The 26,010-nt window shown below is 43.0% G+C and overlaps 1 protein-coding gene across 17 annotated transcripts in view; it reads left to right on the top strand.

Annotated features, from left to right (window-relative positions):
* scrib (scribble planar cell polarity protein) overlaps nt 1–25,096 on the top strand; it is a 54,909-nt gene extending 29,813 nt beyond the window's left edge. For 2 of the 17 annotated variants that reach the window (XM_037973115.1, XM_017406515.3), the window contains exons 16-46: nt 807–869; nt 2,866–2,955; nt 3,039–3,116; nt 3,264–3,581; nt 4,614–4,694; nt 6,053–6,295; nt 6,624–6,734; nt 6,821–7,114; nt 7,224–7,412; nt 8,508–8,627; nt 9,110–9,166; nt 9,645–9,701; nt 11,010–11,090; nt 13,241–13,639; nt 14,131–14,202; nt 14,357–14,407; nt 14,845–14,898; nt 15,233–15,355; nt 15,970–16,080; nt 16,455–16,505; nt 16,773–16,925; nt 17,277–17,436; nt 17,550–17,769; nt 17,848–17,937; nt 18,023–18,205; nt 18,881–19,033; nt 19,582–19,721; nt 19,840–19,877; nt 20,244–20,318; nt 22,218–22,269; nt 23,160–25,096. In XM_037973115.1, the coding sequence (XP_037829043.1) occupies nt 807–869; nt 2,866–2,955; nt 3,039–3,116; nt 3,264–3,581; nt 4,614–4,694; nt 6,053–6,295; nt 6,624–6,734; nt 6,821–7,114; nt 7,224–7,412; nt 8,508–8,627; nt 9,110–9,166; nt 9,645–9,701; nt 11,010–11,090; nt 13,241–13,639; nt 14,131–14,202; nt 14,357–14,407; nt 14,845–14,898; nt 15,233–15,355; nt 15,970–16,080; nt 16,455–16,505; nt 16,773–16,925; nt 17,277–17,436; nt 17,550–17,769; nt 17,848–17,937; nt 18,023–18,205; nt 18,881–19,033; nt 19,582–19,721; nt 19,840–19,877; nt 20,244–20,318; nt 22,218–22,269; nt 23,160–23,296 (4,044 nt within the window). In that variant the 3' untranslated portion in view covers nt 23,297–25,096. Of the gene's footprint in view, nt 1–806; nt 870–2,865; nt 2,956–3,038; nt 3,117–3,263; nt 3,582–4,613; nt 4,695–6,052; nt 6,296–6,623; nt 6,735–6,820; nt 7,115–7,223; nt 7,413–8,507; nt 8,628–9,109; nt 9,167–9,644; nt 9,702–11,009; nt 11,091–13,240; nt 13,640–14,130; nt 14,203–14,356; nt 14,408–14,844; nt 14,899–15,232; nt 15,356–15,969; nt 16,081–16,454; nt 16,506–16,772; nt 16,926–17,276; nt 17,437–17,549; nt 17,770–17,847; nt 17,938–18,022; nt 18,206–18,880; nt 19,034–19,581; nt 19,722–19,839; nt 19,878–20,243; nt 20,319–22,217; nt 22,270–22,381; nt 22,412–23,159 lie in introns of all 17 variants that reach the window. The other 15 variants (XM_017406522.3, XM_017406527.3, XM_017406520.3 and 12 more) reach the window with 15 other exon arrangements.
* The last annotated feature ends 914 nt before the right edge of the window (nt 25,097–26,010 follow it).

Below are 26,010 nucleotides of genomic sequence, written 5' to 3'. Positions count from 1 at the left end.
CCCAGTCATAGCGTGTACCGGCAGAGCTGGAATGTGAGATTCAACGAGTCTTATTGGAATCGGACGCTGATTAATCACTTCGAAGGTTTAAACCGAAGTGTTAAATTCAGTTTAGCCTTTTCTGTGGATGACCCATCACATATTATCCTGTAAGTGCAGTGGTTTCTAAACTTTTCAACTTTAACCCAGAAAATAAAAGTGGAAGGGACTTCTGAAGTATTCAAACCTCACTAAGAAGCCAAATAAAGAGAATTTTTATTCATTAATGCTAAATAATCTGTGATGGTAAGAGCGCCTTAATTTTATACATTAAATGCAAATATTTGACACAACTAGCAAACCAATTACTGTGTCAAACAAAGGGACATATTTGACTCTATGAATATTTTGTCCCGTATCATTTTAACACATGGATCTGTTAGGGTTTTCTACTGGAGGGAGTTTCTATTTATGGTTTAGAGGCCTGGCTTGTTCTGGTTTGGGAGCTTTTCTTTCTTTTGTTTGCTCTGACTGCACACTTGTTTATTTTTTATTTATTTATTTTTTTGGACTCTGGTTCAGCTCAATGGTCTCGTCTTTCCACCTCTGCCTGTATTTGCTTTCGGTGGCTGGGGCGTGTGTGTGGAGTCACTTCTGCTTCAAGGGTGGTCCCTGCAAGCAGATAGTGATGAGTGGTTGAAGTAAATGGAGACCGTGAGGAAACTTTTAAAATTTTTTCTTTCACGTGAGCGCGCGTGTGTGTGAGTGCGTATTTTTATTTTGGCCTGACTAATCCGCATGCTTCTTGCTGGTTCCTGTCCTAACAGGGGGTGTCATTTGATCAAGTCAATAATCTGCTGATTGAACCTGCTCGAATTGAGGAGGAAGAGGTCTGTACCTTCGCTTTCCCATCCAGTGTGTCTTCCTGTCGCTCGCTCACCCTCTCCGTCTATCACAGGTTTAAGAAGTGGAGAAAACTCACACAAATCCACAGATAATCTGAGCCGATCATAAAACATAAAAAACCCTAACAGATCTCTGTTGCTGGAGTGTCAGTGTGGCAGAACCTGGGTGCAGGACTCCAGTCTTACCTGTTTGTTGTTCTGATGAACAACAGGAGTGATCTGACATCCTGTGACTGCATCGTCATCATTTATAACTTTTAATAAATACACTCACTGTCCACTTTATTACACCTTGTTAACACAAAAAGCTAATCGGCCAATTAGAGATGGTTGTGTGTAAAAATACCAGCAGTTTCTGAAATACTCGGACCAGCCCACCACGTTTATTAACCCCCCCTTTTTATGCTTTACTTTAAACTTCAGCAAGTTGTCTTCACCATGTCTAGATGCTGCCATGTGATTGGCTGATTGGCTATGTGTGTTAACAAGCAGCTGAACAGGTACGCCTATTGAAGTGGCTGTGAGTGTATGTTTAGTGCGAGTCTCAGTCCAACATCAGGTTCTGGCACACCGCACCTCTAGTCTTTTCTCTCCATCTGCTTCGCTCTGTTACACGATTCCTGGTCCTGGAGTAAATGGTCTGTTTGTGCTGTGATGAGACGACTTACTTTCACCAGCTGGTTATTATTCATACACCGTATGGACAGAAGTATTTGGCCACACCTGACCATCACACCGATTTGGACTCGATGAAGTTGGTGCTTCTTTTGCAGCTAAAGCACCTTCCACTCCTCTCAGAAGGCTTTGTTGCAAGATTTAGGAGTGGTTGGGTGGAGATTTGTGCCCGTTCATCCTGTAGAGGATGTATGAGGACAGGCACTGATGTTGGACAAGATCCGGCTCGCAATCTCTGTTCCACTTCAACCCAAAGTTGGTCGATGGATGGATGGAGGTCAGGGCTCTCATCAAACCAGGTCTTTTCAGTCCTTGCTGAGCACACTGGGGCTTTAAAGAAAAAGGCTGCTGCTGAAGTGTTGCCACAAAGTTGGAAGTTAAATTTGTCCAAAATGTCTCGTTATGTTGAAGCATTAAGATTGGCCATCACTGGAGCCGGGGACTAAAATCCCTGAATTCAACAATGACCAGGTTGGCCAAACACTTTAATCCACGTAGTGTTTGCACATAGAGGTAGTATTTAACCTGAAGAAGAGCTTCATGTGGTTGATGTCCTTTTAAAGTTTAAAATGTAAGCTTGTATTCTAACATTCAGTTCTTTAAAATACAAGAAAGAGCATGTTTGATATTTGCTCAGCTGTATTTTTTATCAGTTTCTTGTGTAATTCCTATACAACTACTTTTCTTTTTTGCATGATTTATAGTCTTTAAAAGATATTTCAGACATTCTAGATGAAGTAAATTTACAAAAAAAAAACAATTTTATTTGTCGAACAAGTTAATTAACTGCAGGACAAACTGATTTCCACATGCATGAAACGTCTTCTCTTTTTCCCATCATCGTCTTCATCATCCTTTTTCTCCTGCATGGTTTATCAGTGCACAGAAGACAACCTGTTTAGCATTTGTCACATTTTCTAGCTGTTTTTTTTACATGTCCATAAAGCACACTTTGCATTTTTATTAAGAAGTTAGAAAATAACCTCAGTTGCAGAATTTTCCATCTTTTTTTTCCCCTTTTTATTCGTGTAATAAATTAGGTGGTTACAGGTTGATCATTTGCCTCGGCTTTTATTTCATGCTTCGAAAAGCTTTAAAACTTTCAGGCATTCATCTGTTGGTGCAATTACAGGACGCAGCACTGACTGACGCCACCTACTGGCAGAGAGAGTAGAAGAACAACCTATCTGTTTATGAAGCAAATAGTTTTATTATCAGCCTCATCCCCTCCTGGATCTGCCTTAGATCAGTTGTTTTGTAGAAATTCACTGCTTGTGTTTCTGACTCCACCCTGTCCAACTTGCAGCACTCGCTGATCATCGTGCGACAAACGGGCGGCCTGGGCATCAGCATCGCCGGAGGAAAAGGGTCTACGCCTTACAAGGGAGACGACGAGGTGAGGCGGGCGCCTGGAGTTGGTTCGGGTTCAAGAAAAGTAGAAGGCAAACAGATTTTAAAATGTTCTCTCTGTGTTTGAAGGGGATCTTTATCTCCAGAGTATCTGAAGAGGGTCCTGCAGCCAGAGCAGGGGTGAAAGTCGGAGATAAACTTTTAGAGGTAAAGATCATTTTGAGTAGGCTTGCAAGGGTTAACACACACTTCTGTTTTCTCTAAAAAAAAATTAAATAAGAACAGATAAACTTAGAATTTTAAGAATGTGACTTTTCTAAAGAATATTAAGAGCTGGACGTGTCTGTTTCTCAGGTAAATGGTGTAGACCTCCACGAAGCGGAGCACCACACAGCGGTGGAAGCTCTCCGTAGCTCCGGTGCCACAGTCTCCATGACCGTGCTGAGGGAGCGCATGGTGGAGCCGGAGAACGCCATCACCACCACGCCGCTCAGGCCCGAGGACGACTACTTCCCGCGGGAGAGGCGGAGCAGCGGCCTCACCTTCAACTTGGAGAGCAGTCCCAGCGGACCGCGGCAGCGACTGTCCACCTGCCTGATCCGCAACGACAAGGGCCTGGGATTCAGCATCGCCGGGGGCAAAGGCTCTACGCCGTACCGCACAGGAGACACGGTAAATAAAACAACCCCATCTGAGGACGGCGTTGATCAAGACCAGATCTGAAAGAATAACCTACAAATGAGCTGATTGTTGGGCCAGTGACAGGAGCGGTACGGGAGGTTAGGAAGTGAAGTCACAACACGTTTGCAGGAACTGTCCCAGTTAAAGATCAGTCTTTTAGTGTTGTGTATTCTTGCCGCAGCGTTTAGTCATCACCAGGGCGACAGAGATATGAATAGCCAGTGTGGAAACCTGATCGGTCCTCTGTAATTGGACATGGTGACATGGCGAGGCGTATACTTGGAGCAGTGCAGTGCTGCCCAGCATCTCTTACAGCTCAAGGAGCTTACAGAAAGGAAAGGACTCATAAACGGCCCATTTAGGCAGGCTGATTGTAAGTCTTGCTCCTCCTTCAGACGTTTTTGAATGGTTGCGGTGACTTTTGTCTAATTGTTTGATGATGTGAAGTTGTGATGCAGCAGACTGCTCCTGCATGTGTTCACATATTCGGCTTACTTGGAGCAGGAGCTCAGCATGGCTTTATGTTCGCGATCGAAGTCTTTAAGTTGTCTGAGCAAAGACGATAATATATCTCAAGGTTGATAGTACAGGAACAAATGTTTCTTAAAGATAAACTGTTAAACTTTAGCCAGTTGTGTATAGGTTTTTATTAATTGTGTACAATTGTGGTCACATTTTGGCGGCATGAGTCATTAATATCTAAGAACTAAGCTTAAACAAACAGTAAGGGGATAAATTTACTGTGATCTCATATCACATCCTAATCAGACTCGCTGAGCAAACTGGTCCTAGTATATGTGTATATCACACATTTTACCACCAACACTAATGCTGAACTCTGGCAGATTGTGCCAAAAAGATTCCTGGTATACTATAAAGCATTGTTATGTTACAGCACATTAACAGGAGCTCTGTTTTTTTAATTTCTTAATTTAAAGCAACCTGATAACCCTCATAAATCAACCTTTAGTTGGAGCTGCGAGCAGAAATGTTGGTGAAAACTTGCCTCATGTCTGTTTTTAGGGAATCTACATCTCTCGGATTGCAGAGGGCGGAGCAGCGCACAGAGACAGCACACTGTGTGTCGGGGACAGGGTGATCTCTGTGAGTACAATCACTCTTCTCCATCTGGCTCCTCAGTTTGTTCACTGCAGGCTTTTCTTCACAAGCAGACTCATGAAGTCTAATTCTTAGGTGTCTTATAATCTAAACATCATGTTAACCTGAGAACATAGTAACAAAATACAGAAAGGTTCTAATCTTTCCTTTTCTTATTTTATTCTTAAGAGCGTTGTTCATTTTTCGTTGTGCCATATTGCTGCTTTCATCACTCAAGTTGCCACAATTATGACTAAAATCTGATCAGTTTCCCATTGACATCTCATTCATAAATTCATGCAACAGAAAACTAATCTTAAGTTTCATTCAGATAAGTTTTTTCCCCTTATTTGTTTAGATTTCACAGCTTAGAGGTTTCTGCATGTTTCTTTGCTTTCATTTCCTGTGCCAACCCTTGGTTTGATTTCCTGCCACTTTCTGCTTATTAGTAACACTCATGCTTTTATAATCTCTGTATCAGTGCCACATTTGAAGCAAAGTTTGTCCTGCTGCCCTGGATCCTTTTTGCTTCCTCTCTGGGTTGTTTCTTCTCTCTCTTCTGTTCTTACACTCAATCCTTCTGCATGCTCACTAATGCGTCGAGTGCCTCTCCTTGCCTGCTTGGTGGTGGGGTTGGTGTTGGGTGGTGTTGGCTGAGCCTGCTGATGTGGTACATGTCTGTTCCCGCATCAGCAGCAGCTGTGGCAGCGTTGTAGCCTGCGGTAAGAGCTGGTACTGTCGGGTCGGTGCTGACCTCTGCTTGTCAACATGAAACAGTGTGTGGGTTTTATAAAACGTGTTATTCTGTAGATATAATTGTACAAACTTACTGATTAATTACTAAAATGGTGTCAACACTCTGCTTTGGTTGCCTTTGTGGACTTAAGAACAAATTTTCTGGAGGGACCACTCGCCTCCACTTGTGTTTTAAGTAAACAAAGGCAAGAAAGAGAAGGAAAGCGTTGAAGTGGGTAAATGGAAAGATGGCAGCACAAGCATTTGAGGTCACTTTAGACAGTTTAAGGAAGTATTTTGATTGCCTGCTGCTTTTCTCCCTCAGTAAATCTCTGCCAGCTTAACCTGCCTGCAGCATCCTGCTGTCACAACTCTCCCTCTTCCTCTAAAGATCCTGTAGCTCTGTACAGGTGTCGGCTTTTTCTTCAAACAACAGAACTTTGACACCTTCACTAAATCTCTAAGTTAAAAAGTCGGAATGTGTTATAGGTTTTTTTTTTTTTTTTTAACAAACTGGCTTTTAGTTTTGAGTGATGAGATGCAGAATCCAGCCTGCTTTTATTCTGAAGGAATGTGGGGGCTTCGTGGTGGGCTCACACCCTCCGTGGTTGGTTTCACTGTCGATCCAGATCAATGGTGTAGACATGACAGAGGCCAGGCATGACCAGGCAGTAGCGCTCCTTACCGGCACCTCCCCCACCATCTCATTGCTGGTGGAGCGAGACCCGAATGCGCCGGGAGGCTCTCCGGGTCAGAACCGGAGACGGGCCCACTCGCCTCCACCTCCGGAACCCTCGGATTCTCCGGACCAGGAGGAGGATGGTCTTCAGGGGAACCACCTGGGAAGGATGGAGGATGAGTACCCCATCGAGGTAAGGACTTCGCCGCTCCACGAAGTGGAAGAGTTGTTCTAGACGTTTCAGTGACCTGTGCAGCAGAAACCCTAATGAAGCTTATTTATTTTGGCTCCTGCTTCGTTCCTAATGCTTTCCAGTTCCAAAGACGGTGGTGCATGGTATGAAGGCTTGATGTGGTTGAGAGTGAACTGTAGCTTTTAGCCTGCTGAAATGCTGTGTGTGGTAGAAACCCTTGAGTTTATATTTTTGAATAAAGGTTGTAGGTAATTCTGTTTCCTGTGATATTCAATTGCTTTATTTTTTTTTTTGTTACATTCATTCTTACTGCATTACATTCAAACAGGAGGTGACCCTGGTGAAGTCAGGTGGGCCTCTTGGACTGAGCATCGTCGGAGGCAGCGACCACGCCAGTCATCCTTTTGGCATTAACGAACCTGGGGTGTTCATCTCAAAGGTGCTGGACACTAAAGAGCTGCCTGTTTTATTTTCCACATCCTGAAAAGAAAAAACTCACAGCCAGCCCGTGTCTCGTTTCCTCAGGTGATTCCTCACGGCCTGGCGTGTCAAAGTGGCCTGCGTGTTGGAGACCGGATATTAGAGGTGAACTCCACCGACCTGCGACACGCCACGCACCAGGAAGCCGTTCGTGCCTTGCTAGCCAACAAGCAGGAGATATGCATGTTGGTGCGGAGGGACCCTTCGCCACCGGGGATGCAGGAAGTTTTGATCCAGAAGCAGCCGGGCGAGAAGCTCGGCATCAGCATCCGTGGAGGGGCCAAAGGCCATGCTGGAAACCCCTTCGACCCCACGGATGAGGGCATCTTCATCTCTAAGGTTGTTAAACTAGTTGAAGCTCAAAGTGGTTAAATATATAAGGTTTGGATTCATTTGAAGCCATTTAGGAAACATAAACATGGTGGGTTTTGGCCGCTGCTGTCTTCAGGTGAGTTCGACCGGAGCAGCAGCCCGAGACGGAAGGCTGCAGGTCGGCATGCGTATTCTGGAGGTGAACAACCACAGCCTCCTGGGAATGACTCACACAGAGGCGGTGCGAGTTCTGCGTGCAGTCGGAGACTCTCTGGTCTTGCTGGTGTGTGACGGCTTCGACCCAGGAAAAGCTGCAGCTGTGGAGGTGAGACGGAGTCAGAATGACTTTATTATCATTGTATGAAAACAACAAAATATGAGCCCAGCTCCTGTAAGGTACCTACAATAAAAACACGTCTCATCTAAAAATACATTTCACACAATGAAAGCAATATTAATAAAAGTAAAACAAAACAATGTGTCCTCTAAATATGGGTGTTGCATGTAGTAAAATAAGAGATACAATGAAAAAATGAATAATAACAATATTCCAGGTGATATGATTCTTTAGCAGCATTCAGGTAAAAACTATTATTCAGTCTAGTTGTTCTCCATTTTGAGGATCTGAATCTTTTCCATGATGGCAGCAAGTTGAACACGACCAGCTCTCAGATAACAAAATATGCCACATAAATAGTTTTTTTGGCTTAAAGAATGATTGTAGATTGTATTTAAAAATACTTCAATTAATTCAGACGAGTTGCGGTGTGAATGCTGACAGTTCTGATCAATAAATCGACTGTGGGTTTATACAGATGGAAATCTGACTGTTGTAACAGTACAGATATTATGCTAAGAAAGTTAAGACAAAAGAAAATATGTGGTTCTTAGAATTTGAATCTGTGATATGACTGAAAATAACACAGAGAAACTATATTAAATGTTGAAAATTTTAATTATAAATAAAAAATGCTCGTTTTGAATTTGATGCCAACATGTAAAAGTGACCTCAGGAGGGCCTCTGAGAACTGCGGGAGTGGACACAGTTGTTGTTTAAACTTCCAAATGAAAAGAAAATCACTTAGGAGGTTATCCAGAAATGCCTTGGGCTGATGTAAGAAATGGAAAGCTGTTGTGTTAAAATAAACTAAATAAAAAATGTCTTCTGAGCTAAAGAGAGGAGGCACAGTCCAGCTGGATCTCAGGTGGTGTAGGTCACTTCATGCCATACTGACACTGTTGATCCAAATCCTGACTTTTATGAAAAGTGAAATCTAAAATGGTTATTTTCTAAAATGTTTTATGCTTTTGATTAAACAGAGTTTAAATGATTTCATTGTGTTTTTAGTTGTACTGTTTCAACTTTCAAAGAACTGCTGTTATACTCGCTTTTAGACTAATCTATGGGTTTTACTTTTAGGCATCTCCTGGGATCATTGCCAATCCTTTTGCAGCTGGCATTGTACGGAAGAACAGCATGGAGAGCATCTCTTCTATAGACCGAGACCTGAGTCCGGAGGAGATGGAAATAATGCAGAAGGTACAATATGACGCTGACGCTATCCTCAGATCTGATTAGAACAGGTTACGACCAGTTTCAACTTCACCTGCAGGGTTAAACTTAAATCTTGACTCTCTGGCTGTAAAAGCTCTGCTGTTAGTGGCTCGAAAGGTTTTGTTTTGACCGTCAGGAACTGTGGTGAAACTTGGCATCAGGTAAGCGGAGCCCCGCTGCATTCACACCAACATGAGTCAGAGGTTTTGTTCAGAGATTCTGCTGCAGCAGCAGTTTAGTGGTAGCAGGTGGAATCAGGAGTTTCAGCCGTGCCACATTTACAGCGTCTGCCTGAGCGACAATAAATAGTTGTAGCTTCAGCCCGTACTGAAGGAATGCGAGGGTGTGTTTATGGAATATTGTGCTTCTGTGCATTTAGACCTGCAAATTATTTGCAATAACTACCTTTTTAAATGTAGTTTTGGTAACGTTCCTGCTGAGGTTTCCTAAATGTTGCTTTTCTCCAGGAGTCTGAGATGGTGAGGGAAACATCACAGTGGGAGAGAGAAGAGATGGAGAAAGTGGTGAGTGAAACTGAATACCAGTTGATGTTCGGGGAAGAAAAAGGGTACAAATGTATCTGTCGGTTCAGAGCAGCAACAGAAATAAAAGCTGGGTTAAAAAAAGGATGACTGAATGAATGAAGCTTCTCTTCTGCACCTTGTGTGGGTTTTGTGTTGGACAGAGCTGTCCCAGCAGTGTCTCACCTTGCATGCTTTTTCTGCTCCCATAGAAACATATAGTGTACTTTTTAATGTGTGTGAATTCTATCCTTTCTTTCTCCCCCCCTGTTTTTTCTCTCACCTGTCCTTTTGGTGTGTTTGGTGTGATACATAATCATCCAATCATCCCACTTCCTCCTCTTGTCTCCTTTTTTCTCCCCTCGACTGTGAATCCTCTCCGTCTTCTCCTTCCTTCCCCTCATGGCATCACTGTGTGACTGTGTGTGGTTGGGTGTCTTCCTCTCTGCACTCTACTCCTCTACTTCCTCTCATGGTGAAGGAGCGTATGCGTTTGGAGCGTGAGGAGGCAACTCGCCTGCTAGAAGAGGAGACGGAGGTGAGGCACTCCTCAGGGACAGATGCTCGGGCAAACCAGTTTTATTTTACTGAAGAAGGTGCTCTGGAACAAAACAACACAATGTACACGTGTTTATCCTAGCACCAGGTGTTTCCTAATGGAGGAGTGTATGCTGCTTTCTGGAGAAAAAGCTTCAGCTTTATTTATTTAGTTAGTTAGTTTGGAGTGCATTGCCTTTTTTCAGCTGCTCAAAGTGCTTCTAGAAAGTGTCACTGCTGCTCTTCTCAAGTATATTGATAGAAATAATCACCCCAGGCAGAAACTTCATTTTTTTGTCAGTATGTCTTATCCTGAGCTGTGCGTTAATTATGATCACAGTGAAGGCATTAAAGGAATAGTCCAGATCTTTTAAAGTGGCGTTTCATTGAAAGGTTGTAGACGGCTCTTTAAACCACCTCAGTTTGGAGAAATGGTTTAATTGTGACTGGCTTGATGAGCTAATGGCTGGTCCAAGTTGGACCAAGACCAAAGTGGATGTTTCTGGAGTAACCCACTTTGGACTTTGCCCCAGTTAGGAGTTAGCTCGTCAGTCTGGTCAGAAGTAAACTCTTTCTCCAAACTGAGCTCATTCAAAAAGCTTTCTACAGCAGGTAAGATACTATCTGTTCATAACCTTTCCACACAAAAAAACCCACATTAAAGGATTTCAACTATCGCTTTAAGACTTATTTGTTCTAAATTAATTATGTAAAGCACTTTGAATACCTTGCTACTGAAATGTGCTATACAAATAAACTTTTACTTACTTACTTAAATGTTTTTGGGGAGCTGTGCCGAAGCCGAACTATCAATGTGTGTATTCAGTGTAGTCAGTATATTGGTTTAATTATCAACAACAAAGCTAAACTACATTGAAGAGATTTATGTTAATTTAATTTGAGTCCAGTTTATGCAGGATTGGGAATTTATTTGTTGTCATTTTCAACATACACCAGAAACTGCCTGTGTGAGTTATATTTTTGCACAGAACACGAGCTGTGTTGTGTTGAGGATAATAAACTCGACTAATATTTCCTGGTTTAGCATTTATGCTACATGTGCTCGAATATAAGAGCGATGTGAATATAGTAGTGGAAATCAATATAAGGTCTGAAGCAGCAGCTGTCATCCTCAAAGGCTTTTTTCCTTTAGGAGGAATTTACTTTCTGACATTTGTTTTTTCCTTATATATTATTAGAATCAAATCATGAAGTCTGAACTATTTGAGACAAACCCTTGATCTTTACAACAAAATGCTTTAAATGGGAACACGTTGGCTAATTGTAATTCTATTTTGTTTCCCATTAGAACATTGGCACTGGACCTTTAAAACTTGACTACAAAACGCTGGCTGCTCTGCCCACCACCAGTCTGCAGAAAGTCAACAGGGTAAGTCCTGCTTTACGAGCACACGCCAGATTTACACGCGCGAACGATGGATTTTACTTTTCAGCCTGTCTGAAAACGAAATCAATGCCGTCGAGTCATAAAGGTTTGGTATCTCGTGTGTGGCCTTGGTGTGAAATGTCCTTCAAGGCTCAGAATAGACCCTGGTGGAATTTGTGGTTTGTTCCTCTGGAAACTCTGAGTGACCCTAAAGGGGAATTTAATGTGCTCAAAGTGCATAAATCCAAGTTGATGCTGTTTGAACGACTCTGAGGCCAAACTCATCCAGTATGATGTCAGTAAGAGCATAAATTGGATTTTATATTCAATTCACAGCTGGATGAAGATTCATATGTGAAGAAAAAAGCCGTTAATGAGGGATAAAAGTATACATTAAATACAAAATAATAATCCCAGTAATGAAAAGGAGAACAGGTTGTCCTGGTGTGACAGACAGGGTGAGGTGGGGGGAAGGGAACAGCTGCCCACTATCACCCGAACAACCCCCGGTGATATTTTAAACCTGCATCCGGCTCCGAGTTGGACGGAGTCTGTCGGGGTGGGTGGGGTGCCCGGCAGGCGGCGAGGGAGTGTCGTCTGAGAGGAACAGACCAGCGTCTCACTTAGGGTGGAACAGTTATTGTGGACGTCCGGCTCCGTTCTGTTATCATCCTGCAGTGAGTTACCTCATCCAGCTTTCTTATCTTTCCTTCTTGTTGTTATCCTTCTTAAGGTTTTCATCTAGCTATGTTGATTTTTTTCCACTAAATTTAATAATCAGGCTTTTCAGGAAAGAACCTCGAAGCTTTCTTCTGGTAATTTTACAGTTCTGACAACTCGACAGATAAGTTGGTGCTTTCTGCTCACATTAATGAAAGCGCTTTTACATAAACTGTAAATAGACTTGCTTTGTGTCCTACTTTCAGATCACCGTCTTGTGAGAGAAGCTCTTAACTTACATTTCACATGCAGCTGTTCATGCTCAAGAGTCTCTGAGCGGCCCCTCGTGGTTCTGCTCAGGCTGTAATAGGAAAGACTTTCTGTTGATAGTTTTTACTGAAGAAACACGGGAAACTGAAATCTGAAATCCATTGTGTTTCAGTGAGCTTTAAGCAAATAAATGATCAGAAGAATCCAGTGAATGTTCTCTAAACATTTAGCACTGTTGGTGAAGTCTGAACTTTACTTTGATTCCTGTGATAACTTGGGTATATAGGACAAAAAATATGCTACTATTTAAGCAAAGTTTAATCAGTTGTATCTAACTTTCCCTTTGACCACTTGTGGGAAACACTCCAGTATCCGCTCTGTTTCTGATTCTTTACATTTAGCCACCCGAGCTAAAGTTTTGACTAGAAGCGGTTCAGTTCCTGGTTTTTGTGCGGCTCTTCCCACGCGGCCGTGGACGGCTCAGTTCGTCGGTATTTTAGTGACTCTTCAGCCTGACTTTTCTCTCTCACACCTCAAACCCAGCTGTCCCTCACAGTCTGTGTTTGGCACCGGTTCACATTCCAACCCCCTGACCCTGAAACCGCCGACTCCTACAGAGGGCTGCATCACTGCTTCACAATATAGTCCGGCTGCCATGGTTATTTTCAGAGGTCAGGTTTAAAAAAAAAAAAAATCCTCAACAGTATCTGTATTTCTGTAAAGCACTTTGTGATTTTTATCTATGAAAGGTGCTATATAAATAAAGCTCACTTACTTTAAAAACTTCTAATAGTTGTGTAAAAGCACACAATGTTTAATTTCTCATTCTGTTTCTGAAAGAATGATGAGCGAAAATTCAAGTTCCTCTCTGCACAGATAAATCTTGCAGTAATGTCTGGTCACACACTCCACCAGTTAGGTCTTGAATGATGGGCGCTGAGAAATGTATCTAAAGGGCTACAGAGGAGACTCGGTGATGGAAGTTACTCTTTATAGCAGCAGGAGGCCTCTGTGTCGAGTTTCTATGTATAGATCCACAAACCCAGACAGACATTTCTCCTCATCTTATTCTGACTTTTGTTTCAGTTGATGTTTTACTTTATATTATTTATCATATTTAGGCACATATACAACTTTTCTGCCTTTGTAGGCCAGTTGTGTGACTGACATGTTGTTCTGTCAGCCTTCAGCACGTTTTCCCTCTCTCCTTTGCTCCTGTTCAGTTCTCCACCTCTGTTGCTCCCATGGAGGCCCCCCTGCAGGCCAAGTTCGGAGCTCCCTTAGAGCCCGTGGGCTTCGGGTTGAGTCAACCCACCAACCCTCTCAGCCCCACTCTGAACACAGACCACGATTATCCTCATGAATCCCAGTTCCCCCCTAATGGGACGCCCACCACCACTGACAGCTCTGGTTCAGCCCCAGCTATTAATTTGGCGTCATCGTTTCCTCCTGAAGAGGAAGAGGAGTGCCTGGTGGACTCACAGCCAATGTGCTTCAAAGAAAACCCTTTCTTAGTGGCTAATCGCAAAGGAAGGAGTCTTCCTCCCGAGGAGCAGATCCTGTCAGGGCCTCCGGTGGGCTACGGCAGGCAGGGAAAGCTGCAGCCCTGGTTGTTCAGCAAGGCAAGGCGCCTGAGTGGAGTTTGGAGGCAGCATGTTGTTCTGCTGTGCACTTTGTCTCACTCACTGGCTCCGACTGTGTGTACAGAAATGTGAATTAACAAATGTTGCCAGTCAAAATGGAATCCCTCTCGGGATGAAAAAAAAAATTGGTTTCAGTTCTGTGTATTAATTGGTGTTTAACAACAAGGTGACCTGGTGCATGTTTTTGCTGTGAGCACAGCTTGTGGCATCTCCTAAGGTATTCAGGAGCCTCGACAGTCCAGATCGATTGGAATGGCTGACCCAGCAGCTGCGAGGAAGGTCACAAGTCACGAAGGAATGCAGACTGTGGGGTGCACAGAAAAGTGCATGTTTATCAGCAGATTTTTTTTGCTTGTAGATTTACTAAGAAATAATTCGGATGACTAACCTGTAGGCAGGATTTTCAGTGCAGAGTGAAATTTAGAGCAGCAGTATTAATGTAACTTCTTTTGTTTTTGCCCTTATCCTAGGTGCCTTCCTCCGATTACACCAGGACGGACAGTCCAATCAGAGAAGCACCTTACTCTCCAACTATCCAGCTGGTGAGCTGCTCCAACACCCAGCCACCCTCCAGCAATTACTACCTGCCATCATACCATCTTTTAATTTACTTTATCCTTCTCCCATGAGTCACTTCTAGCTCTTTAGAGGAGGTATTTCACAGCTGACCCTCTTGACCTTCCTTCCCACCCTTAGCCCAGCCACCACTCCAACAGCTCCCTGTGTGCAGGCAGGGAGACCCGCTTTGTAAGTGGGTGTGTGGCCCTCTGCTGCTCTGAGCTCTGAACAGCATGTGAATGCTGCTCGATGGCCAGCTGATTGCTGATGCTTTGCTTCATGCAGACTGGATGAGTCTGTCCCTAAAATCTCTACTGACCAGCTCTGGCTTTATGTTTCTCAAAGAGTAACAGGAATATCATCAGTTGTTTGGATCATATATCTACTTGCACACATCAGAATGTCACCAAAGCCAATCAGATTAGCTCCAGATAAACCCTGGTGGTGTTTTATTGTTAAGAAGTGTCTTTATGCAGCTTTACTTCATACTAAAAACGCCTTCTTAATTAAAACTTAGATACTGTTTGCACTGCTGGTAGAAATGAAAGTAGATGGTGCTGACTCATGCATTTTTTTACATCAATGTCAAAGAATTGAATTTAGTTTGAATGCTTTTTTTTCTACAGGCAAACATTCATTACACGTCCACTCCCACCGTCAAGGACAACACTTCAGCATCAGTGAGTGTCTATGAAGCTCTGAAGAAAAGTGACGTATTTTACAGTATTAAAGAGTTGGACTTCCTTAGATCTTGATGGGTCAACGTGATACCAACTTTAAACATACATTTAATCTAAAACTGGCATTGCATTATTCTACTTTAAGTCTTTAGAGTGCTAAAGAGGTTGTGTTGGAGTACACTATACATAATTATATGCAAAAAAATAATCCAAGTAACTTAAGCTCAAACTCATGTCAGCCATCAACTCCATTTGTTTTCAGTTGTCATTCACTTTGAAGTTCAGCATCTTTGGAATCTCACTTAAAGAAGTAAATGCTTTGCTTTCTTTCCAGACGCGACCCGGTGCCATCCAACCAATTGGCCGAGCGAGGCCCAGCAACTCCCCCACCACACCGGAGGGCCGCAGTCCTAACCCCTTTCAGCATGGCCCCTCCCCATTCAACTCCCAGACCTCTGTAAGACCCCTCACCACCACGTAGGGCTGGTCCTGTAAAAACTCAGCACACCCTAAAGCAATGGAAGTGTGTCTGACAGCAGTACAGCAGGAATGAATAAGTGTTAAAAAGAACAGGTAGACTTGGATTTGAATCCGGTCTGTTCAGGGGTCTGTCTGCTCACCCCCAGACACACCTGGAGGTCATATTCCAGAACATTGTGACGGTACCGACTTCAGATCTGAGCTCCTGAGTCAAGCATACCTTTCAACGATTTCAGATTTCTAAAACATCACTAAATTATTCTTGTGGCAAGCAGTAAATAGTGAAGAAAAAAATTAATGCTTTTTCACTCATCACTGCTTGATTGTTTTATCGAGGTGTTTAAACAGGGCAACAAAATAAGCTTTGCCTGCCCAAGCCCTACTGTCTGTCTTTCTCTGCATTTATCCTCCTCCTCCACATTAAACCAGCCGCCATGCTGCTCACCTGTTCTCCTCCACAGTCGTCCTAAACTTTGCAGGGTTTTTTTTTTTTCATTGTCTACCTTCTGCTCCATGTCTTTTTGTCCTCCCCTTTCCCTGCCTTCTTCACCATATGGACCCACTTTCCATGACTCCTCCCCCTCCCTGCAGCCTCGCGCCCCCTCCCCCTTATCGCCCGACGAGTTTCCATTGAATGTCAAGCAGGCATACAAGGCGTTTGCCGCCGTGCCTCGTTCACTGGCTGTGCTGGAGCCGCAGCAGGTAGGACGTGCTGACTGGACTTGTCCCAACACAAGCATGCGGTGTTGACTGGTTCATCTGGCTCCGCCCCCCCCTCCACCTGTCTGAAGCAGGCTGACCTAAATCAAGCCTGCATACTGTCATGGGGGGTCTGTGACGTGCTGTGACATGTGGAATGTGCTCATTGTTGGTTTTTGTGTTTCATTTTCATCATCCGTCATACTGGTGTTGAATTAAGATCCATTTGTCTGTATTTGTGTGGCTCGTGCACTAATGTATAATCCTACATTTACTTTTTATTATATTCCAGCTGCTAATCAGTTTGCCTGTTTAATGTCTTTTTCTCCTGAGTGGTTTTGTTTTGTCATTAACAATCATTTTTGCTCTTCCAACAGGACCTATATGCTGGGAGGAACAATATCCACCCAAAGCAACCTTCTCCAGAGGTGAGTAAAACCATCAACCCAAAGATACATAAAGCACAACAGCTACTTCTACCATATTGATCTAAACTTAAGTTTATAGTTTTCTAAAAGCTTCTCACCCATGGAATTTTTAAGAAGCCTGTTTTGCAATGTCATGTTTTTATGCTGAAATGGGTTTGTATTACATCTTCAAAGTAAACGTGGTCCTTTGTTGGGTCCATTTAGGAACTGATGTTGCTGTCTAAATGCACTCAACATGTGCTGTACTGATGTATTTGGCCTTTTTAGCCTGAGATGATCGATGAGGTGTTTGAAAATAAAAATGATGGTCAGGATCTGAGCGGTAAGGTGTCCCCCCAATCCTCCCTCTCGTCTGATCGTCGGGAGTATATGAGCCTGGCAGCGGTGCCTCGTCTCTCCAGGCTTTCCACAGACCTGCAGGTATCCGCTGCCTTCGCCGTGGCTAGGCCAGCCCTGTTCGTCGTTACGGCTGTAGGGTGCTTGGCTTGACCGGTGGTGGCTTCTCTGCTCCCAGAAACAGATATAATTATGATGCTCCTGTCAGTAATGGGACTGCTGAAGTTGGCTCTGAATTCAGTAAAATGGTGCTGGGGTTTAATGTCTTTCTTCTTGGTCTGATGCTTCTGTCCTTTGGCATCTCTGGCTGCAAATGGCTCTACAACCAAACAATTTGTAGCCTTTTTTACAAGAATAGTGCAGGAGTTCAGATCCCTGCTCATTTGTCCGTTCGTACTTTTGTTATATTAATCATCTGTCCTTGTAACCCCTCAGAGCCCTTCTTTTGGTGGTAAGGACAGTCCAGAACAACGCTCGTTCAGGGACCGGCAAAAATACTTTGAGATTGACGTGAAGCAACAGACACCAGAGAAACCAAAACCCAGAGTCTCCCTGGTTGGAGAAGATGACCTCAAGAAAATGAGGGAGGAGGAAGGTTAGTTTTTTTACTGCTGTCCCGAAGGCCTTTTGTTTCAAATAATCAATAAAAGCAAGACACGCCTGACATTCCATGCGAATTCACAAACTTGTCTGATCACCTTTGTTCAGAGAGGAAGTTTGAGCAGCGAGCACGGGAATACCTTCTGGATGAAGATGAAGAGGATGACGAAGAAGACCTGGCTAAGCAGGTGGCGCAAATGAAGGCTACAGGAAAGGTCTTGCTGGATGGAGTAGAGTACAAGGTGGAGCCAGTGTCCTCCCCGTCTCAGCACTGCTCTACACCACCAAACTACAACATCACACCGTCAAGCTACGGTGGAAGCTCAGGGTAACAGCTGTGTAGTTTTCAAGTAGTTTCCATTTTGAATTAGCTCTTCAGCTTGACTACATTACTTCCTGTGTGCAGACCTTCCTCGGTGGATGGTAAAGGAGACTCCCAAAGGAATTCCCTGGAGGACAGTTTCAGGCAGGAACAGAGGCCTAACTCCATGACAGGGTAATTATAGTTCACAGAATCTTTCACAAATTTGTGAATGTTTTCCTGTTTTTAGTCACAGTATCATTGTCCCCCCCCCCATCAGTCTGATCTCAGTTTACCCTGGCGAGTCATCAGCTCCCATCCGCACGGCCAAAGCAGAGCGAAGACATCAAGAGAGACTTCGCATGCAGAGTCCTGAGCTGGCTGTGGCCCCTGACAAGGACCTGTCCCCTGCAGAGAAACGAGCCCTGGAAGCTGAGAAGAGGGCCATGTGGAGGGCAGCACGGTAACTACAACAGAGCTGCACACTTCTACAGAAATGTCATTTTGTACATTTATTACAGCTATAATTTCACCTACAGACGAGCTAACTATAACTACGGTCCTTTTAGTTTCTTTGTAATTGATGACTAACAACATATGAATATACAAATGTTCATTTACAGATCAGAAAAATCACTAGGAGTCCCACTTTAACAGAATCTGAGCCCAAAGTAAAAGTTGAACCTGGCTGAGAGGTCTCTAGTTCATTATTCTGCTTTACCTTCAAACAGCAACTATTTGGTTTGCTGCTGCATTAAAGTTTAAAAACAAGTTAGATTACACTGATTCACAACTAAAAACTATGGATATCACGGAGCAGAGGTTTGTGAATCTTCTTTCTAATTTCTCAATCACAGTGAGTGTTTTCAGACAACTTCTGTGTTGTGAAGAAACTTGTCTCTGTTGTGTGTTTCCTTCACCCTAATGTCCCGTCTTAAACATATTTATTATTCCTGGTTCTCCTAATTTTGTCAGTGTTTTACTTTCCATTCTTGGGTTTTCTTCTCTTTTTCTGTTTGTGCCTTTTTCCCCCCTCCTCTTCATATCCTTCGTTCATCCTGGAATACCTTTCATCCCGCTCCCTCTTCCTCTCCCTTTCATCCTCTCCCTCCTTTCTCTGTGGCCTCGTGGGGCCCAGGCCTTATGGCCTCGAGGAGGATGTTAGACAGTATGAGCAGGACCTGGCAAAGAGGCTCTACCAGGCCAGAGTGAGGGCGTCTCAGGGCGCAGCTGCACCCCCCCAGCCCCATTCTTCCTCCTGTACCTCCTCCTCTGCAGCCTCCCAGCTCAGGTCTGCTCCTTGGCTCCAGCCACTAGGGCCAGACGCACGGCATTATGGGGTGTGCTGGGGTGCTTTGGTGTTTGGGTATTTTGCTCGAGGCCAAATTCAGAAAGGTCCAAGGAAGCACTCGCAGCAACACTAACAGTGCTTTCACCGCCTTTCTAGTTCTGTTTTGCTTCTGCACGTCTTTAGAGATTTTCATTTCTAGCTGCTTTTGGCTTCAGCCTTTCTCTCTTCTGTCTTGTCCTTCCCCTGCAGCACCCTTCCTTTTTTATTTGTGCTTTGCTATTCTCTTTTATAGTGTTATTTGTACTAACACTACGCCCGCAGTAAGTTTGCAAGCTATTGTGAGTTGAGGGTAAACCTACTAGCAGTAGGTAGTCCTTTTCCTGGAATGCCTCCTTTACTCCTGTTTTTTTATTTTAAACCTTCCAATGAAGTAAGATTGTAACAGCAAACCAGGACAAGGAGCACCCGACATTAGCAGCGATTCTGCAAAAGTGATCCTCCTTTATATTTCCAAGTTATTTTTCTGACTGTGTTTGTTTCCTGTGTAGAATGAAGTCTCTGGAACAAGATGCACTGAAAGCTCAGATGGTCATCGCCAAGTCTCGGGACGGGAAGAAACGTGGGACATTAGACCAGCTGACAGAGTCCCCTTCTCCTGCTCCAACGCCTTCGCCCACTCCCATGGAAGGTAAGGCACTGATATCCATATATCTGCAGTAAACGTATGATCTTATTACTGGATGAGAACATTTACGTATTGTAAAGAAATGTAAGGCTTACTTGAACCCATTTTGTCCTTTTGGCAGAGCTCAGTCCTCGAGCATTAACCTCACCGGGCAGGCTGGTAAGCACTTAACCTTTTTTAGTTTTCTTGTTAAAAATTTTGTCATGATAAATGATTATTTTTCTTCCTCCCACTGTCCAACTTTTCAGGATGAACTATAAAAGAAAGTAAATAGGGGTCTTTGTGTGTAAGGTGGCAAAGGATCATCTGCTAAAAAGGGCACTGCCATAAATCCACCATCTTGCTTAAAATCAATAAGCTGACAACACACATTGCTCTTATCATATGCCTAAGCTGGCTCACCCATTAGCCTCTCTGCCTTCCACCCTTTATTTTTCACTCCTCCTCTCTGTACGTTGCCCCACCCTCCCGATTCCTCCATCCTCTCCCTCACCCTTTGCTCATTCCCGTTTGCTATCCTTCTAGTCCCTGTCATCAAAGAAGTTTGACTACCGACAGTTTGCCGCCATTCCTTCTTCCAAACCCGTATACGACATTCAGGTATTGGCTGCATGCTGAGCTCTGGGGGTCCTGGCTGCCTCCTCCCTCCCCCTGGCTTTCCCTGCTGCCTCTCCCCTCTAGTTTCTGTCAATCGAGGCATCAGTGACACCGCGGTCTGGGTTATGGCTCAGTGGTTGATCCGAGCTGCCTGGTATCGGCGTGGCACACTAACTTGAACTTACATAATGACGATTTTTATTCTAAATAATGACAGCCTCCCTCCTTCTGCCTCCCAGTGACTCAGATATAGGAACATCTTTATCCGTAACCATTCACAGCTATTTCAACTAACTAACCAGTCTCAAACAAATAACCCGCATCTGCTGCAAAACTTGATTTTTTTGATTCCACTAACATGGACAGTTACGGCTCACTCATGTTCACTTCCATCTTTCTTGTTTCGTGCATGGGTCACGTATCAAACAGAAGAATAACACTCATTATATTTCCTCTCATTTTCCGGCTCTTGGAACATTGGTTTCCTCTGCCTTCATTGGGGTATGAACTTTTTTCAGCATGGTTTTTACAATTTGAGCTCCTTTGTGGAGGAAGAGACAGGAGAGGAAGCAGGGGAATCCTGGAGTTGTTAGAACTGTGGTGAACAGGTCGTGTCCTGTATGTGAGCGTTTGCATCTGGTTACACAACTCGGACGCTTTGTGGTGTCTAATTTGTTGCACAGTGATCTGTTTGTCCTTTCTTTGGTGGCTGTAATTCAGTTGTTCCTGTGAATTAAGAGTCGCACATAGATCTAGTTTAAAGACTTGGTTCTAGGAAAGCAGGTGACGAGAATCAGCCAGTTTTAGGTTGACAGGTTTGACTGATCGAGGACTAAAAATTATTATTATTCTCTTTATTCATCAACATGCTATAGCTAAACTGCTAATAAGCTTGTTTTTAAGTTTCTAATAAAAATCAGTGACATTTTCAATTCACTTAGACATGTTTAGTATTTTGTCAAAATTAGTTTTTAGGGGGAAAAAATGAATCAGATAAAATTTAAATCAACAGGTCAGTTTCACAAAGATCTGAAATCAGAAGTTTCCATTTTTAAAGCTGATATTTAATTATTTAATAATCACAGAAACGTAGGTGTTAAGATTGTATCTAAAGGACACAATCAACAGTCAGTGGGTCAAAAATAAATTAATAGGTTAGATTATCTTTTGCCAGCATCACTAGTCATAGATACTAACTTCAGTATTTTACAAATGTGCACAGTGCTTTGTTAAAAGATAAAAATGAATGTATGCTATCTGTGATGGATTCCTAGGATCCATTCAGCCTTAAGATTTTTATAAGAGTCTTATCTGTAATTTTAAAATAGCAGCTTTTGAATTTAACGCCTCTTCCAGCTTCTGTTAGCTTCACCTGGACTTAAAAAGGCATCAAAGACCCTACAAAGTCTGTGGATTTATCCTCCAGCTCTGACACTGGGATGTTTCATTAAATGTCTGCCAGTGTTAAAAATCAAGTCGTGTATTTGTTGTCCTCTTAAGTGAGTTTGTTGCTTTTGCTGTTAACAGGAAAAAAAAGATTTTACAAGCTGATAAAAGTGTCTGCAGCAGGCGACACCTGAACACACTGCTGTTTTCTCTGTTGTCTAATGGTGACGCTGATGCTGTAACTGTTGGCTGTTTCTCTGTGAATGTGTTCATTTTACGCAACAACCCCTGAGACTGAGAATAAAAGCCTTTTCCTGTTTAACAAATAAGGAGCTTCGGTGGGAGTGGGGAGTGTAGTAGCGTAGATGTTCTGCGTTTTGTGGCTCTGACAGACTGGGAGCTTCAGTGAACGACGCGTCTCCAGCTCCTCTACTCTGGCGGTGAAGGCTTCCCCTGGGATACAGGTTACTGACACGCTACCACCTCTCTGTGTTCATATCTCCTTCTCCTCCTCAGTCTCCTGACACCACCGAGGACGTGCAATACATCGACGCCTCCAGCAATCCAGGTATGTACTTCAACTTTTGTTTTTTGTTTTCTTTTTAGCCCAGTTTCACAAAAGTGTGCAGGCAAACAGCGTGTATTTCACCCCAATCTTTTTCTTATTCCCTTTAACTCAGGTGACTACCAGGAATAAGCAGCTCCTATTGGTAGGATTCTGTGTTCATGTGTGTGTTTCTTTGTGTGACGGGGGTTTATCTCTGTTGCTCTGCACCTTTACACTCTAACCTGCAAACTGTGGCACAGCTGTGGATTCAGGTTTCAGGATGTGGGTTTGCTTCGCTATCTGCTGTCTAATTAACATCAAGCCGCTACAGATATTCATAACGAAGGAAGAGATCTGTTTGATTTGTGGTTTGAGGGTTTATCATTTATTTTAACCCTTAATAAGCATGGATTTGTTTTATGGTGTAACTAAATAAGTTACCATGCACACTGTTTCAAACATATATTAATGCTGGTGTTGTGGTTAGATGGTTCAGTGTAAAACTTCAGATATTCCAAAGAGCATCCCCTGAGTTTAAATATTACTGTACACTGTTTCACCCCTACTTAGTTTAAAAAGAGGAAAAAGTGACCCAATCTTAAATTGTTACCACAGGTTACTGAAGTGGGGTTACTTGATTTGCTTCCTGCTGTCGTTCTCAGCACAGATTTCACCGGACGTTTCCGTTTCCTGCTCACCACTTTTGTTCCTGCTTTCCGCGCCCCCAACCCCCCCCCCACGCTGCTGCTCTGAATGTGGGACTTCTCTTGCAGGTTTAAGGGAGAGCCGCCTACCTTCTAATCAAATGTTGCAGACGTTTCGTCTCACTGCCCTGATCTTTTCTCCACGCAACTGCTAGTCGAGAGAAGAAGTCGCTGCATTACTTATGGTTTTCCTTTGTGTGTTTGCAGGGCGCGCTGCAAGCCCTGACGTAGAGATCCCCACTCCTCTGCCTGCCACCTCAGCCTTGGAGGAAATGGCCCTGTACAGCAACAAACGCAAACTGAGGCAGGGCCGCCGCAGCCTAGAAACCGCTGTGCCCACATAACACACCACCGATGGGAGAAAACCAAAAAAAAAAAAGAAATATGATGCAAATACAGACATTTTACATAAACTGTGGAGTCCACAGGTTGCAGAGTGTTAGAGCGAGATGTATTCTCCAACATATAATCACTGCAAAGACTATGACGCCAATAGTCGCCACACGTAGACACTCATATCCTGCGCGCCAGTCTTGCCTTTCTAGTTTGTGGGTAACTTGGCAAGTGATCAAACAGCCCCTAAAGGGCAAGAAAGAGCTAGTGTGGGTAGCTAGGATTTATACTTAACAGATACTAGGTAATTTGTTTTTCTTTCTGGTAGAATCAGATCCATTTTAACTTGAGGGTGGTCAGTGTTTTTAGTTCTTTTTGTTGTTTTTTTTTCTCTTCGCCATCAGTGATCTTGTTAAAAAAAAAAAGGAAAAAAGAAATGGGTCCTAGTCATACTAATTTCTTGAATATCTTGAGGGTTTCAGTGATTTAACTGTAAAAGTTTAATGTTTGAGACTCGGGGAGACTGGAGTGTAAATATTAACGGAGTTGTCAGTAACTTGCTACCTTCATAGTCGATTATTGTGGAAAGATTTTTTTTTTTTTTTTTCCTCCTTAAAAAGCACGTTTCTTGTTTTTTTTTTTTTCCATTGCCACTGATTAGCTTTTTGAAATGCTGTTTCTTAATTTATTGTTTTTACTATTTTATTCAGATTGAAGGCCTTCATTTCTTTTAGTTTTAGCCAATTCAGTTTATTTGGACTCGAGAAGACAACCGAGGTGTATCATACTTTATCCTAAACATCATTTTCCAGTTGTACATTTACGAGTCAAAACCTTTTCACTGACTATTTGTGTATCACTACTTAGATCCACTTTTAATTGTGACAAGCGTCGTTAGATTGGACACAGTTCTCTTGTTGCACAGAAGTAATGGGCCAAAATCAAAAATGCTGGCTTCTTTCATCTCAGTCAACTCTTTAGATTTCTAACCTGCATTACATTCAGTTTCTACACTGGATACGGCAGCACTGGGCGGGCAACAATTGGGAACAGAAATCTTTGGGAACATGAATTTTAGCCTCAGCGATTAACGGTACTTAGTCTGCTGAGGGTCTTATCTTTTTAATCAATGTGAATCACAGTTATTATCCTTAGGAGGTTTACCACAGTGACGTGAAGGTAGCAGGTGTTTTATTTTACTGTTTATGGTTAATTTAAATCTGATGCCACTGAAAATCATTTATTGTGTGAATAATGTACATTTTGCTGAAAGGAGAAGAGAATCTGAGCCTGTCTGGACTGATGGAGCGTCTCGGTTCGGCTCGATGTTGGGATGCTCTCTTCTTGTATATTGGTTTGTTGTTGGGAGAGCCCCGAGAGGCAGAACCAATCAGAAATCCCTCTGAAGGTGTGGATCACATTTAAGCATCTCATGGGTGTTTCTGCAGAATCACAGCATTGTAGCATTTTCTATTGATTTAATGTAGGCTTGTCTTAGAACTTCTCATGTTGCTGTCACTGACTGAAATTCAGTTTCATAACAATTGCTGTTTTTTTTTTCCCTCACACTTTCTGTAGTAAAATAGAATTTCTTCAGATGGGTTTCACTACATTATTGATGCTGTGTTTTTTTGTTGTCTTGAGTTTTCTTTGGGGGCTTTTACTTGCAAATAGGCCAGAGGGTAAGGGTCAGAAGTCCTAGGGTCAAAGGTTATAGCTCATCTAAGACTGTAACTAGTGAATTTGTACAACCAAAGAAGTCTATTTTGTGGTTCAGGAATAATAAATTTTACTTTTCATTTAAGAAGCTATTTCTGTGTGGAGTGTCTTTTGTCTTTGATCAGCATGACAGAAAAAAAGCGGGGTAAACAGCGTGCGCCAAAGAATATTAAAGGGTTGTGTGAACTACTTATGAGCAGTCAGCATCTTACCTGCAGCAGACAATGGTCAGAGATTAACTATTTGAAATGCTCTGAATCAGGCGGGGAGGAGGGCAGCAATTTTTTATATCATCATTTAACAAAACAAAAATAATTTAAATAAACACTGTTCTGTTTACTTTTAGATTAATGTTGGAACATGAAATGTGTTCAGAAAAAAAAAACCTGCCTCTTTTAGAGAGATGACTGGTAAGAATATTCTGTATTTACAGTCCTGCTCAAAGTAGCTGTAAGCTTGGATCCTCCATGACTCTAAACTGAGACCGTGCAGAGCAGTAAAGGACGGCTGATAAGTACTTCACAAACCCTTTGGAGATTAGAAACTGAAGCTTAAACATACGACTCACCTAACTTGGGTAACTGAGGACATTCTTTGCTTCGACCCTGTAGACCGCAGTGGGGAAAACAAACGGCCCTCTTCTCGTCCTGTAGAGACACGTATATTATAGGATGAAATGGCACAGAAAAGCACCCATTTTCATAAAGTGTCCTAAACAGACAACAGCTCAACCTTACCTGCAGCTGTTTCAGCACTGTGGGCTTTCTTAAAGCTGCTGCGCCTTCGCCTCAGATCCTGCCTAAACACACCAGGTAAACACGACGCTGAAGTTGGCATTAAATTCTAGCGTCGAATAGCTAAAGGGCGATTCCACCTATTTTTTCACTACCATCCGCGTCTTTAATTGATTCTAATTTAAAAACTACTGCACCTAGACACTTCAAACCTGGACTGGATTATTCTCCTCTTCCAGATAAATGAGTAAAACCATGATTGGGATGTGTGA

Source organism: Kryptolebias marmoratus, linkage group LG21 (assembly GCF_001649575.2).
Source record: "Kryptolebias marmoratus isolate JLee-2015 linkage group LG21, ASM164957v2, whole genome shotgun sequence".
Taxonomy (NCBI): Eukaryota; Metazoa; Chordata; class Actinopteri; order Cyprinodontiformes; family Rivulidae; genus Kryptolebias; species Kryptolebias marmoratus.
The sequence above is the reverse complement of the archived record's forward strand: the minus strand, read 5'-3'. Positions and strand labels throughout refer to the sequence as shown.